Consider the following 14,363-nt stretch of genomic DNA (forward strand, 5'->3'; position numbering starts at 1 on the left):
CGGAATATCCTTTTAATGATTATTACAGAGATATTACAAATCAGAAGATCTATGGTTTTGTTTAAAGGGGAGGTTTATTGCAATTTCAATTTTTTAACGTTAGTTAGTGTGTAATGTTGCTGTTTGAGCATAAACAATATCTGCAAAGTTGCAGCGCTGAAAGTTCAATGCAAACAGAGATATCGTCTTTTAAAATTCTGGAAGTTTAATGCCTACAAAAACGGCTGGTAAGAGACTACAACGAACTACTTCCCGGGTCTGATACGTCACTGACCCAGATAAACCCCACCCTCGGGAACATGTAAGAAGTGGGCGAGGCCATGCTGCGCTGCTTTAGAGAAGAGGAAGAGAAAACTAGGGGTGCATGTAAAAAATCTATTCATATATGAATCACGATTCTGTCTTCTAACGATTCTAATGGATTCACAAGTTTCAAAATCAATGTTCTAAAACAGAGGTTCTTAATACTGTTCCTGGCTCGCCCTTCTCTGCATCTCTCTCTCTCTCTCATTCAGATCGTCAGATCAGCTCCAACAAACTGTTACGAGAAGCGTTATACATGGACGCGTGTGCGGTTGCCGTACTGTATTAAAGCTTTAATCAGAATAAAACCGTATATTAAAAGCTAACATAAGCAGTAGCATAATAACAGCGTATCTAAAAGTATGAGACAACAAACAAACAAACAAACATACCATTAAGAGCCGTGCTTGCACAGGTTCTGCGTGATCCTCTTCACTAATATCCTCACTAATATTCTCAATCGGGCTCAAATTGATAAGCAATATAGACGTTTCTATATTGTTATAAATCATTGTTTACAATACAACCGGAGCATGCCGCCGAGCTGAGGGGCGGGACATTTAGACGCACGCTCCGTGGTTTAGCGAATCACAACACACTGAGCCAGCTAACCAATCAGAGCCCATCACGTATTTCTGAGGGAGGGGCTTCATAAAAACAGGAAGTAATCGAGGCGTTTGTCAGAGAAGGGACAGAGCGGTGTGGAATAAAGGTAAATTATATGAAAAATAATGCGTTTAAAAAAAAATGAAGCATGAACACGTTAGACTGCACCCCATAAACACAATCAAGCCTAGAAAAAAAACAGTAAACCACCCTTTTAAAAGTCAGTTGTTTACAGAATTCACGTACAGATGTCCTGTTGGCCCTTCCCTGTTTTGTATGTTGTATATAACATGTACAGTATTTACATTGTTGTATTTTTATTTCTTGTGGACTTTGGTTCAGAGACAAAAAAAGGCTTGCAAAGGAGAGGCTCCTCACTCAGTTGAAGGATACACTGAGGAAACCACTCCACTCCGCTCCACGCAGAACCAATCCATTACACTCCACTTCCTTACATAGTGAGGAGGAAGTTGAAGCCAAACCCGTGGACACAAATTTGGATTTGTTCGATTACCCAGACAATTCTCAACCAACCGTATGTCATTTCAGACCATAAGCAAGGAACAAAAACATTTGGACCGCGTAATAGTTAACCTAATGTATTTTTAAGCGTAATCGTTTAGCAGGTTTTCAAGACCAATGTGACCACATTAAGTGTTTTGCAAGTAGAAGATTATCATGCAAATATATATATATTTTTTTATAAATGTAGGACACCTCAGGAGCTCATGAGGTAAGTGGGGAGAGCATGGAACAGTCATTATATGTCAGTGGTGAAGTGGTGGAAGCTTTCAAAGGTACAGTATGAAATACCTGAAATGTGTTTTCCTCTGCTACGGGAGGCTATGAGGAGAATTCTGTTTTATATATATTATTACATTTGTGATTGCAATCTTCCATTGACTTGCAATGTATTCAAAGCAGTGGGTAAAAAGTGGTGGTACAGGATTTCAGTTTTATCCAGGGAAAGATTCTGAGCATTAGGAATTAACAGTAATAACAACCGTTGTAAGCATTTCAAGCAGGCACCCATCTTCATCGTTAAGATTAAAACTGACAGAGTGTGTCTGCCTCTAACAATGCTAGGAAGTCTGTTCCAGAGTTTGGGCACTAAATAGGAAAAGAATCTAACACTTGCAGTTGATTTTGATATTCTATGTATTATCAAATGGACAGAGTTTTGAGATTTCAGTGGACATGAAGGACTATAATGCGATATGAGCCTGCTCAAGTACTGAGAAGCTAAACCTTTTAGGGCTTTATAAGTAATCAGCAAAATTCAAAAATGTATATAGTGTTTAATAGGGAGTCAGTGCAGTGTTGACAGAACTGGGCTAATATGGTCATACTTCCTGGTTCTAGTAAGAACTCTAGCTGCTGCATTTTGGACCAGCGAGAGTTTATTAAGCACACAGAGCAACCACCTAATAAAGCATTACAATAATCTAACCTTGAGGTCATGAACGCATGAATTAGCATTTCTGCATGAATTGATGTTTCTGTATTTGACATTGAGAGCATAGGTTATAATTTAGATGTATTTTTAAAATGGAAAAATGCCGTTGTACTAATGCCACTAACATGTTTTTCAAAGGAAAGATTGCTATCAAATAGCACGCCTAGGTTCCTAGCTGATGATGAATTGACAAATCAGGAATCAAGTGCTAGACAGTGTTCTAGGTTATTACATGTGGGGGTTTTGGGGCCGATAATCAGAATTTAGCAGTAGGAAATTATTAGTCATCCAATTTATTATATCAGCTATACATTCTGTTTTGTGAATTAGTATGTTTCATTGGGCCACGAAGAAATATAGAGCTGAGTATCATCAGCATAACAGTGAAAGCTGGCACAATGTTTCCTGATGATATCGCCCAGGGGTAACATGTAAAGGGTGAAAAGCCTTGTGGAACTCCATACTGCACGATATGATACTTCTTCATTTACTGCTACAAATTGATGACGGTCATATACGTAAGATTAGAACCATGCCAACGCAATTATGCGAACATAATTTTCTAGTCTATTCAACAGAATGTTGTGGCTGATTGTGTCAAACGTAGCAAGTCAAGTCAAGTCACCTTTATTTATATAGCGCTTTTACAATACAGATTGTGTCAAAGCACTTAACAGTATCAAATTGGAGGATAGAGTGTCAGTAATGTATAATGATAAGATTAAACACTCAATTTTCAGTTAAAGGCATTTCATTATTGAATTCAGAGATGTCATTGTCTAGCTCAGTTTAGTTTAAATAGTATCTGTGCAATCAAATCGACGATAATCGCTAGAAATTAAGTGTCCCCAACTGTTACGGGGCTGACGAGACGAGAGGCGATACTTTATTGGGCAAAGACGTGGTCGTACAGGCAGGGTCAGACAATGGCAAACAGGTATGGCAGAGACAAAACAAAGAGTAATCCTAGGGCAAGCAAAGGTCGACGATCGGCGAACAGAATCCAGTGGGCAAGGCAGAGAGATAATCCAGGGAACACGGGCTAAAATCAAACACGGGAAAACAAAGGCAAGGCAAGGAAAACTAATAGGGCTCTGTAGGGCAGCGATAATGCATACAATACTCGGCCACGAGGGAGAGAATGTCCAGGGTTGAAATAGTGTGTGTGATTAGTGATGCTGTGTGATCAGGTGTGCGTGTGATTGGTGCAATGAGTGATTGGTGACAGCTGTGATCGGTGTTGGATGATGGGAATTGGAGTCCATGTGATGTGTGGTGTGAAAGTCCATGTGGTGAGCGGGTGACCTCTAGTGGTAAATGAACGGGAGTGCAGACCAGATTCGTGACACCAACTGAGCAAGCCAGAGGCGACAGCGGCAAGGAACCAAAACTCCCTCTGTGACAGAATGGAGAAAAAAAAACCTTGGGAGAAACCAGGCTCAGTCGGGGGGCCAGTTCTCCTCTGACCATATTTGATATTTTTCATTTATATTATTTATTAATTTGTTATAATTGTAATGTATATTTTATTTATTGTTTCTCGGTCTATTTTTATAATATATATTTGTTTGTTTATTATAATTTAAATTTATGTCTCAGGGCTGCAGACATCATCTCTTGGTGCTGATCCACCATCTGATCGGATACGGACTGAGAAACAGAATAAGAAAGAAACAGACAAATATTAGCGTAGATGCCATTCTTCTTACGATGTAACGAGTACATCGTGTGTTATGGGGAGTGTTCCCGGTTCCGGTTGATCTAATTAATGCAGCCTAACAACCCTTTAACGGATTTGAATAATAGAAGCGTATTAATGCGTTATGTGTACGCCAGGATAAAGAGATGGGTCTTTAATCTAGATTTAAACTGACAGAGTGTGTCTGCCTCCCGAACAGTGTTAGGTAGACTGTTCCAGAGTTTGGGTGCTAAATAGGAATAGGATCTGCCGCCCGCAGTCGATTTTGATATTCTAGGTATTATCGGACGTGGAGGACTATAATGCGATAAGAGCTCGCTCAAGTACTGAGGAGCTAAACCATTCAGGGCTTTATAAGTAATTAACAAGATTTTAAAATCTATCCGATGTTTGATAGGGAGCCAGTGCAGTGTTGACAGAACCGGGCTAATATGGTCATATTTCCTGGTTCTAGTAAGGACTCTAGCTGCTGCATTTTGGACCAACTGTAGTTTGTTGATCAAGCGTGCAGAACAACCACCTAATAAAGCATTACAATAGTCTAACCTTGAGGTCATAAACGCATGAATTAACATTTCTGCATTTGACGTTGAGAGCATTGGTCGCAATTTAGATATGCTTTTGAGATGAAAAAATGCAGTTTTACAGATGCTAGAAACATGGCTTTCAAATGACAGATTGCTATCGAACAGCACACCTAGGTTCCTGACTGATGAAGAAGAATTGACAGAGCAGCCGTCAAGTGTTAGATAATGTTCTAGGTTATTACATGTGGGGTTTTAGGTCCGATAATTAACACCTCTGTTTTTTCAGAATTTAGCAGTAAGAAATTACTCGTCATCCAGTTTTTTATATCGACTATGCATTCCGTTAGTTTCTCAATTTGGTGCGTTTCACTGGGCCGCGAAGAAATATAGAGCTGAGTATCATCAGCATAACAGTGAAAGCTAACACCATGTCTCCTGATAATATCTCCCAAGGGTAACATGTAAACATGTAACTGTCAGACTGTGTCTCCGTGTCCAGTGTTTTTCCCTCCTCCTGTGACCTTATATGGAAGTTCCTGTCCTAGTTTGTCATTATGAGTTTATTAGTCCCCGGCCCTGTGTGTTTAATTATCTATCTCCCTGTGTACTTAAGTCCTGTGTTCCCTCTCCTCGGTGTTCGGTCTTGTTATTGTCAATGTGTTTGTGAATAGTGTGTTTCCTGAGTGTATCATTAAAGATCTAGTTATTTGTATTCTCCTCGCCTCCCTCGTCTACAACACAAGCGTGACAGTAACATGTAGCACTAAGATCCAGTAGTACTAATAAAGAGATACAACCACGATCAGAGGATAAGAGCAGGTCATTTGTAACTCTAAAATAGTCTTAATACTATTTTACGGCATAAATCCTCACTCAAACTCATCAGATACCATTTTTATCTAAGAAGAATATAGTTGTGTATATATATATATATATACAGTGAGGAAAATAAGTATTTGAACACCCTGCTATTTTGCAAGTTCTCCCACTTAGAAATCATGGAGGGGTCTGAAATTGTCATCGTAGGTGCATGTCCACTGTGAGAGACATAATCTAAAAAAAAAAAATCCAGAAATCACAATGTATGATTTTTTAACTATTTATTTGTATGATACAGCTGCAAATAAGTATTTGAACACCTGTCTATCAGCTAGAATTCTGACCCTCAAAGACCTGTTAGTCTGCCTTTAAAATGTCCACCTCCACTCCATTTATTATCCTAAATTAGATGCACCTGTTTGAGGTCGTTAGCTGCATAAAGACACCTGTCCACCCCATACAATCAGTAAGAATCCAACTACTAACATGGCCAAGACCAAAGAGCTGTCCAAAGACATTAGAGACAAAATTGTACACCTCCACAAGGCTGGAAAGGGCTACGGGAAATTGCCAAGCAGCTTGGTGAAAAAGGTCCACTGTTGGAGCAATCATTAGAAAATGGAAGAAGCTAAACATGACTGGCAATCTCCCTCGGACTGGGGCTCCATGCAAGATCTCACCTCGTGGGGTCTCAATGATCCTAAGAAAGGTGAGAAATCAGCCCAGAACTACACGGGAGGAGCTGGTCAATGACCTGAAAAGAGCTGGGACCACCGTTTCCAAGGTTACTGTTGGTAATACACTAAGACGTCATGGTTTGAAATCATGCATGGCACGGAAGGTTCCCCTGCTTAAACCAGCACATGTCCAGGCCCGACTTAAGTTTGCCAATGCCCATTTGGATGATCCAGAGGAGTCATGGGAGAAAGTCATGTGGTCAGATGAGACCAAAATAGAACTTTTTGGTCATAATTCCACTAAACGTGTTTGGAGGAAGAAGAATGATGAGTACCATCCCAAGAACACCATCCCTACTGTGAAGCATGAAGGTGGTAGCATCATGCTTTGGGGGTGTTTTTCTGCACATGGGACAGGGCGACTGCACTGTATTAAGGAGAGGATGACCAGGGCCATGTATTGCAAGATTTTGGGGAACAACCTCCTTCCCTCAGTTAGAGCATTGAAGATGGGTCGAGGCTGGGTCTTCCAACATGACAATGACCGAAGCACACAGCCAGGATAACCAAGGAGTGGCTCTGTAAGAAGCATATCAAGGTTCTGGCGTGGCCTAGCCAGTCTCCAGACCTAAACCCAATAGAGAATCTTTGGAGGCAGCTCAAACTCTGTGTTTCTCAGCGACAGGCCAGAAACCTGACTGATCTAGAGAAGATCTGTGTGGAGGAGTGGGCCAAAATCCCTCCTGCAGTGTGTGCAAACCTGGTGAAAAACTACAGGAAACGTTTGACCTCTGTAATTGCAAACAAAGGCTACTGTACCAAATATTAACATTGATTTTCTCAGGTGTTCAAATACTTATTTGCAGCTGTATCATACAAATAAATAGTTAAAAATCATACATTGTGATTTCTGGATTTTTTTTAGATTATGTCTCTCACAGTGGACATGCACCTACGATGACAATTTCAGACCCCTCCATGATTTCTAAGTGGGAGAACTTGCAAAATAGCAGGGTGTTCAAATACTTATTTTCCTCACTGTATATGACAATATTAGTATTTTTCACAGAAGAGGGAGGTTTGAGATCAGTCTAGGATCAAGTTGTTTTTTAATGACATAACAGGCAAGGTTTTTGGAACATATTCTAATGACAATGACAGATTAATAATATTCAGAAGAGGATCTATGACTTCTGGAAGCACCACTTTTGGTAGTTTAGATGGTATAGGGTCTAACATACATTTTATTGGTTTAGATGATTTAACAAGTTTATGTAATTCTTTCTCTCCTATAGCATAGAATGAGTGGAATTGTTCCTCCAGGGATTTATAGATTGTCTTTTTCTGCCTTTGTCTTTAGGATGGTTCTCCATATTTTATCTGTTTCCATTCAATGATTCACAGTTTGATCTCATTTCACCTGTTAGATCTCTGGCAGTCTTCTTGTAGACACTCTGCTCAACAGGCTGTTTATGTTTCTGACAGATGATCTCACCAAAAATAGCAGCTGATGCAGCTCCATGACAGTGGCTGCGTCCGAAACCGCCTACTTCTCTGCTATATAGTAGGGGAAAAGCAGTAGGTGAGCGAAGAAGTATGTCTGAAACCTTAATATTCATAGGAGTAGTCGAGAAGTTCCTGGATGGTCTACTGCTTCAGCCCAGATTCTTGAGTGCTTATCAAGCCCACAGGAGATCAATACGTCATCATCAAACGTGATGGAGAACAGCGACGAGGCTGTTTACAAATGTGAGTATTATAAAGCAAAAACATGATTGCATGTGTTAAAATCGCATTTGTTGAGCTACTGTAAATGGTTCATTTGCTTAAGGTGTAAGAGACAGTAACATTATAGTATATTTATCATTTTGCTGTAAAAACATGTTTTATTACGTAGCCTATAGCGAACAGGGGAGCTCCAGTAAACACACGCACGTCTCCAAAGAGCATTTACATAAACCATATTCATCTTAAAGACGATTACTAAATGTTTATTTAATATGTGACAGGAACATTTTCTAAAAGAATTACAGATGAGCGCATCACAACATGAACACACATCTGAGTGAGTGATGTAACGTTACATGTGTTATGTAGAATTCACTGTCAACACTGCTTTAGATGAATGTAAGTAATGTAAATAAACAAATCTACATGGAGTAACTAAACATAAGTTTTCTATTTCATTTGTATTGTTGATAAATTGGAACATTTGTGGTGGATAAAAAGCGAGTTAACACAGGAGCAGCTACCTCAACATGTAAATATAGTATTGAGCAGATAAATCACAGAGGTGACTGAATCTTGTCTGGATGTTACAGAGACACACGAGTGTTTATCCGGTGAAGAGTGACTGATGGAGGGATGCTGCCATCAAAGGCTTTGAGTGAGTACACTATAGAAATGAATAAAACATCTTTTAAATCTTAAGTTGTAGTTTATTTTAATTATTGTAATTTCAAACAGAGCTATTACAGCACTTTTCTGATTCTAGATTTCTGTGCATTTGATGCAGAGCTTTTGTGGTGGAGCAGGTGACAGCGGCATTTGTGGAGAAAAAAGAAAAGAAATACTTAAAACAAAAATATAAAGTAAGAAAAAGTATGAAATCAGTTTGTTACTTCTAATACAGAAATCAAATGACATTGTGCTGTTAAAATGACTGTTTTTGTTGTTTGTGCATCGTTGTATGATCTGAAATGTCCACAGACTGCTGTGAGCAGTGAGGATGGAGAGCCCACACCAGCATCCTGGAAATTATCCAGTGCCATGAGACGCTCCATCACTGCACCTGACCTTACTCTCTCATCTGAGCTGGATGCTGCTGGTCTTTTCTTGTCCTGCTGGTTTCTGTTCATACAACATCAGTCAATAGAGCCCGAGTTTCAGAAGCTTCAAAAGCGTCATGAATCTTCTGAAAGTCAGGCTCGACTGACTGATATCATATGAACAGAAACCAGCAGGACAAACTTGACCAAAATCACCTTTTGTGTTGCTGAAGGACACACTGATGGTGATGACTGCAGAGATACCAGTTCACTACACCACAAAAGTAAAGAAGCTACAGTATATCAAAAATTGGCATGTAATTGTAAACATGTGAAATAAAATTTGGCAAGAAATGAAATGCTGACATGTTTTACTGTGTAAATGTTTTACAGGTAGTTGTTCTCATGGAGAGCAGGCACACAGATGTTTGGAGCAGACGGAGCGGCAGCTAGATTATCCCACACGCATTCTCATGCTCTTGTTCAAGATTGTGTGTTTCAGGGGTGTCATCATGGTCTTCCTCATCCTCTGTGCACTCAGACAACGATAGCCTCGATGTCCCTTTCTCATCCATGATCAGATTCAGTCTGACTGCAGCAGTGAGGGAGGTGATGGACGGCAGAGACAGGTGAAGGTGGATGCGGTGGTCTTCATCAGAATAAAGCTGCAGAACTGGACCAGCTGTGTTGAAATGGCAGTAGGATGTGGGCTCACCATCAGTAAATACATAATTGTCAGAACAATGTTTGGATAAAGCTTTGTTTCATGTGTCCTTGACTTGTATGTATTTATTGTCTTGATTACTTTTATTTATTATTTTACTCATTTATTCATGTTTCCTGTCGTTGTCAGTAAATTAAATATAATTGTTTCATTAACATGCATTAATTCATTACTCGACTGAAAACTGAGATGTATTCACCTTGGCTGAAATTGACTAGTAGTGTGTAGTTATGCATAGCTATGGCATATGACAAAACAAAATACATTTTGCTTATTTTACTAAAAACTGTAATTAATTATTGGTCAGCATTTCTTTATTATTGTTCATGATTTGTGGTGTGGGCTAACGATGCATTCTGAGGTAATCTTAATTTCTAAGTAGTAATTACATTTATTGAGTGTAAAATCAACAGTCTTCTCCAAAGACGAGAACTTCTGAGCTGATCGACGTCTCCTTTGCGGAGATATTACAAACATTGCAAACATGGAGGAAAACTGCACTAGGTAGGGTTGTGGATTTATTTATGTTATGAGGTGTTTGTGCGCCTGTCGCTCTTATTTTCTTTTTATTATTATTACTGCAGAACTTATAATTACATACAAGCTCAGGGAAAGATGGTAGTATCTTTAACAATGAACAACATAATGACAAAAAAACAAAACAACTATAATGGGTTTGCGTACATCATAGTATGAGATTATATACAGAAAAAAAAGAATATCTGAATAATAAAATTCATATAATCATAATGCATTAAAAATTGCATTTGTTTTTATTTATACTGTAAGCCTCAGGGATCAAACCAGAGAGACATTCAACAACAACAAAAAAAAAAAAAAAAAATGAGGAAAACAAAGGAGATTTAAGCCAGTTTTGCGTGTGGATGAACAATTTTGCAAATAAAATTAAGAGATTAATAACATATTCAAGAGAAATGATTTTAGTTTTTCTTAATAAAAAAAAAAAAAAAAATCTTTAAAGATTAAACTGTGGTACGGTGACGCATTTCTGCCGCACACATATTATTTTTTCCACTCAATTATGTCGTAATAACGAGATCTTATGTCGTTTTAACGACATCTTTTCTCGTAATAACAAGATGTTTTCTCGTTAAAACGACATATTTCTTTCTCATAATAACGACATATTATGTCATAAATATTTTCCCGTTATAATACATTATGTGAGCAAGCTGATTGTCCGTGCTACTGTCCTGACATAATCTGCACGCTGCTGAAGTTATGAAATACACTGTTTTAAATGTATTTTAATGTAATGGTTTTAATTTGTAGCGGCATGTTTATTAGGATTAATCTCCAATCTGTCTACAATATAGTGCTATTAACTGCACTCAGACCCATGACTCATTTAGGCTATATGATCAGATCAAAACAGCTATTTTTGAATATCCACTCCGGGCTTGGAATATTTCTTTATTTGAATGACTGAAGTTTGATTTAACAACAAATCGAAATACGAACAAAAAATAAAGACATTTTCTAATAGGCTAATAATAATAATAATTATTATTATTATTTCGTTCTGTTTGGCAAATGGGAAAACGAAAATTAACGGTCGATACTTTACTCTGATTATGTATTAAATTATATCTTTAGTTGAATCAAGCTGCGCATCGCGTTCCTCTTCTGGGTTAAATTCCAGGCTTCGCTTTAGGCCGCGTGTCCACCAAAGCGTTTTTTTGCCAGCTGAAAACGCTCGGCTGTGAGCGCTTGACAGCGCAGCGTTTTTTTCCGTATAGATTATAGACTGTACTCTTTGGTTGCTATGATACGGAATCCGCTGAAGTAATGGCAGACACATAGCGAATGAAATGTTTCTCCAAACATTGTATTTCATGACACTATTATGGTAGTCCTGCAATTCGATCTATTAAAGAAATAAACACTCGGAGACAAGCAATATTAACTATTGTTGTTCAGCCTTAGTACAGTCGGTAGTCCCGCCCCTCCTCCACTCTGATTGGTTGGCTGACTAGAAAGTGACAGTGATGAGCACAGCATTTAATCCAAATTTGAACATTCTTCAACTCAAGGTGCCGAGAAAAACACGCCCGAACTCTCAGCGCGAAAAAGACGCTCAGCGCTTGGCACGCTCCTGGCGTTTTAAAAAACGAGGCGCTCCCATTTAGAACAATTGAAAAAATATGCCAGTCTCGGCTAAAACTTGGTGGACACACGGCAATTGGCTACTGAAGGAATAGGCTGCGCTGCGCCTGGGTGTGTGAGCACAATAGTACAGATGAGCTCAGACTGGAAAGATTGTACAGAACCTCTTGTTAGATTTAGGCTATAGGAATTAAATAAACACAAATTTGTTTTCTATTTTTTTATTTAGACCTTTAGACATAACAAGGTGCGCCAGAAAGCGCACCCTGTTATTTTACAAAAGCAATTTGTAAAGTTTTGTTGTTATTGTAGAAGTATAGAAAATAAAGGAGACATTTATATTTCTTTCTATATAACTTAGCTAATGGATCGCGCTGGCGCCGCCGAACCAAGAAGAGCAGTAGCCTACTGTGCTTTATATGAAACGTATATTTGCAAGAAATATAGCCTATAAAACAGCCAGACAGTATGAAGAAACGTTATTGTGACTAATTTCCAGAGCGGTACATCAGATGAACTCTTCTGTGTGATGGGATAGACAAGACTGAGTTGAAAAGTGGCGTTTTTAGGCTGGCCCATGCACAAATAGCCTATAGCATAAGCTCTTTTTTTAACCCACGAACAAAAAATACGAAAAAGCTTTCCCGTTTGCCAAACAGAACGAAATAATAATAATAATAATTATAATAATTATTATTATTATTAGCCTATTAGAAAATGTCTTTATTTTTTGTTCGTATTTCGATTTGTTGTTAAATCAAACTTCAGTCATTCAAATAAAGAAATATTCCAAGCCCGGAGTGGATATTCAAAAATGGCTGTTTTGATCTGATCATATAGCCTAAATGAGTCATGGGTCTGAGTGCAGTTATTGGATAGCACTATATTGTAGACAGATTGGAGATTAATCCTAATAAACATGCCGCTACAAATTAAAACCATTACATTAAAATACATTTAAAACAGTGTATTTCATAACTTCAGCAGCGTGCAGATTATATGTCAGGACAGTAGCACGGACAATCAGCTTGCTCACATAATGTAGGCTACCATCTATTATAACGGGAAAATATTTATGACATAATATGTCGTTATTATGAGAAAGAAATATGTCGTTTTAACGAGAAAAGATGTCGTTTTAACGACATATCTCGTTTTTACGAGAAAAGATGTCGTTTTAACGACATAAGATCTCGTTATTACGACATAATTGAGTGGAAAAAATAATATGTGTGCGGCAGTAATGCCTCACCGTACTGTGGAATTTATTAGTAGATTTTAAATTATAAAAAAAAACTTAACCCAAAATGTATTGGTTATACTACAATCACAAGGGCAGCTGTTTCTTCTATAAGACCGAAAAGTAGCTAATTTATTCAGCATCAAAATATTTACAGACAGATGAATTAAGCCTGTCGCTCATATCTTTTAAGTTGTTGCTCTTGTTATGATGTCATAGATCACATGATAACGTCAACATGGCGGATCGCATTCATACTCAACGAGATTTGGCTGTAGAGTACGTACTCTTTTAGCGCTCGTTAAGTAAGTACTTATTGAAATTAAGTACCTACTCATTGAGTAGGCGGTTTCAGACGCAGCCAGTATTTTTTGGAAAATACTATAGTACTCTCCTCTCTTCCTCTCAACATATATTACAGGATCATTGGCATCTCTGAACAGTCTGTGTTGGTCAATGATCATCTTGTTTGCTCTCTTACAGATGGAAAGAACCAAGTCCATGAAGAATTCAATCTTAAGCCCGAGACACACTGCACGATTTTCGGATGTCCCAGACTAAATATTGGCATCGTGAAACAATCGTGGCGATTTCTGTGATCATGGCTCCTAATCGGTGGTCCTGTGTCGTACAGTGAGAGAGGTTCAAAGATGGCCGTTGTCACGGTCTTGCGACCAAAGATAGCCTACGATACAGCATGATCATCGCACAGTGTGTTTGCTGCTACGATCCACGTTTACTGACCAACCAATAAAAATGCGACATGAAATCAACAATGCATGGCGATAAAACATAAAACTGCTTACCTCAAGCTCTTATCCCTTCCTCTTTCACCGTTTCCATAAAAACTATAAGTGCTAAAGTGTGATTTATCAAGCTCTTTTTGTTTACCACTAGCGCATCCTGATGATGTTTTATTCTTCTATAGGAACGTGCATCGTGGCATACGAGTCAATAGGTGTCATCATCGTACAGTCTACACACATCGTAGCCAAGTTTATTAGATCCATGTCGCACAGTGTGACATGCAATTGCATGTAATGATATTATATTGCTAAAATCGTGCAGTGTCTCTCGGGCTTTAAACACATATTTTATTGATCCTTCCTGATGTGCTATTAATCTCGCCTTTATGTAACAGCTGATGTTGTAGCCCATCTTTGAAATTTCAAATGACTGAATCATTGAGTCTGTCTTCTGAGAAACGTCTGTAATTAATGTTCTTTGGATTTAATCCTCTCTAGATAGAGCATAAGGGTCATTCTACAGAAACGTCCACTTTTCTGTCCCTAGACTTTACAGAAATATTACAATTGAAATACACACATATATATATAACCAAACTTCTCTTGAGCTGATCTGATGGCATTTGTGAGAAATCAGATGGATTTCTTAAATTGTACGTAATCTGAATAAA

At 38.3% G+C, this 14,363-nt stretch overlaps 1 protein-coding gene and 1 long non-coding RNA gene across 2 annotated transcripts in view; one reads left to right on the forward strand and one right to left on the reverse strand.

Moving 5' to 3' along the window:
* Window positions 1-7,151: 7,151 nt before the first annotated feature.
* The window catches only part of LOC131537214 (uncharacterized), a 51,114-nt gene continuing 43,902 nt past the window's right edge, over window positions 7,152-14,363 (reverse strand). The window contains exon 6 of the mRNA XM_058770520.1: window positions 7,152-7,644. Coding sequence (XP_058626503.1) covers window positions 7,579-7,644 — 66 coding nt within the window. The 3' untranslated portion in view covers window positions 7,152-7,578. The remainder of the gene's footprint in view (window positions 7,645-14,363) is intronic.
* On the forward strand, window positions 7,640-9,111 carry LOC131537275 (uncharacterized). Its single transcript, XR_009270236.1, has 3 exons — window positions 7,640-7,836; window positions 8,409-8,473; window positions 8,582-9,111. It is a non-coding gene; the product is annotated as an uncharacterized LOC131537275 (long non-coding RNA).

Source organism: Onychostoma macrolepis, chromosome 03 (genome assembly GCF_012432095.1).
Source record: "Onychostoma macrolepis isolate SWU-2019 chromosome 03, ASM1243209v1, whole genome shotgun sequence".
Taxonomy (NCBI): Eukaryota; Metazoa; Chordata; class Actinopteri; order Cypriniformes; family Cyprinidae; genus Onychostoma; species Onychostoma macrolepis.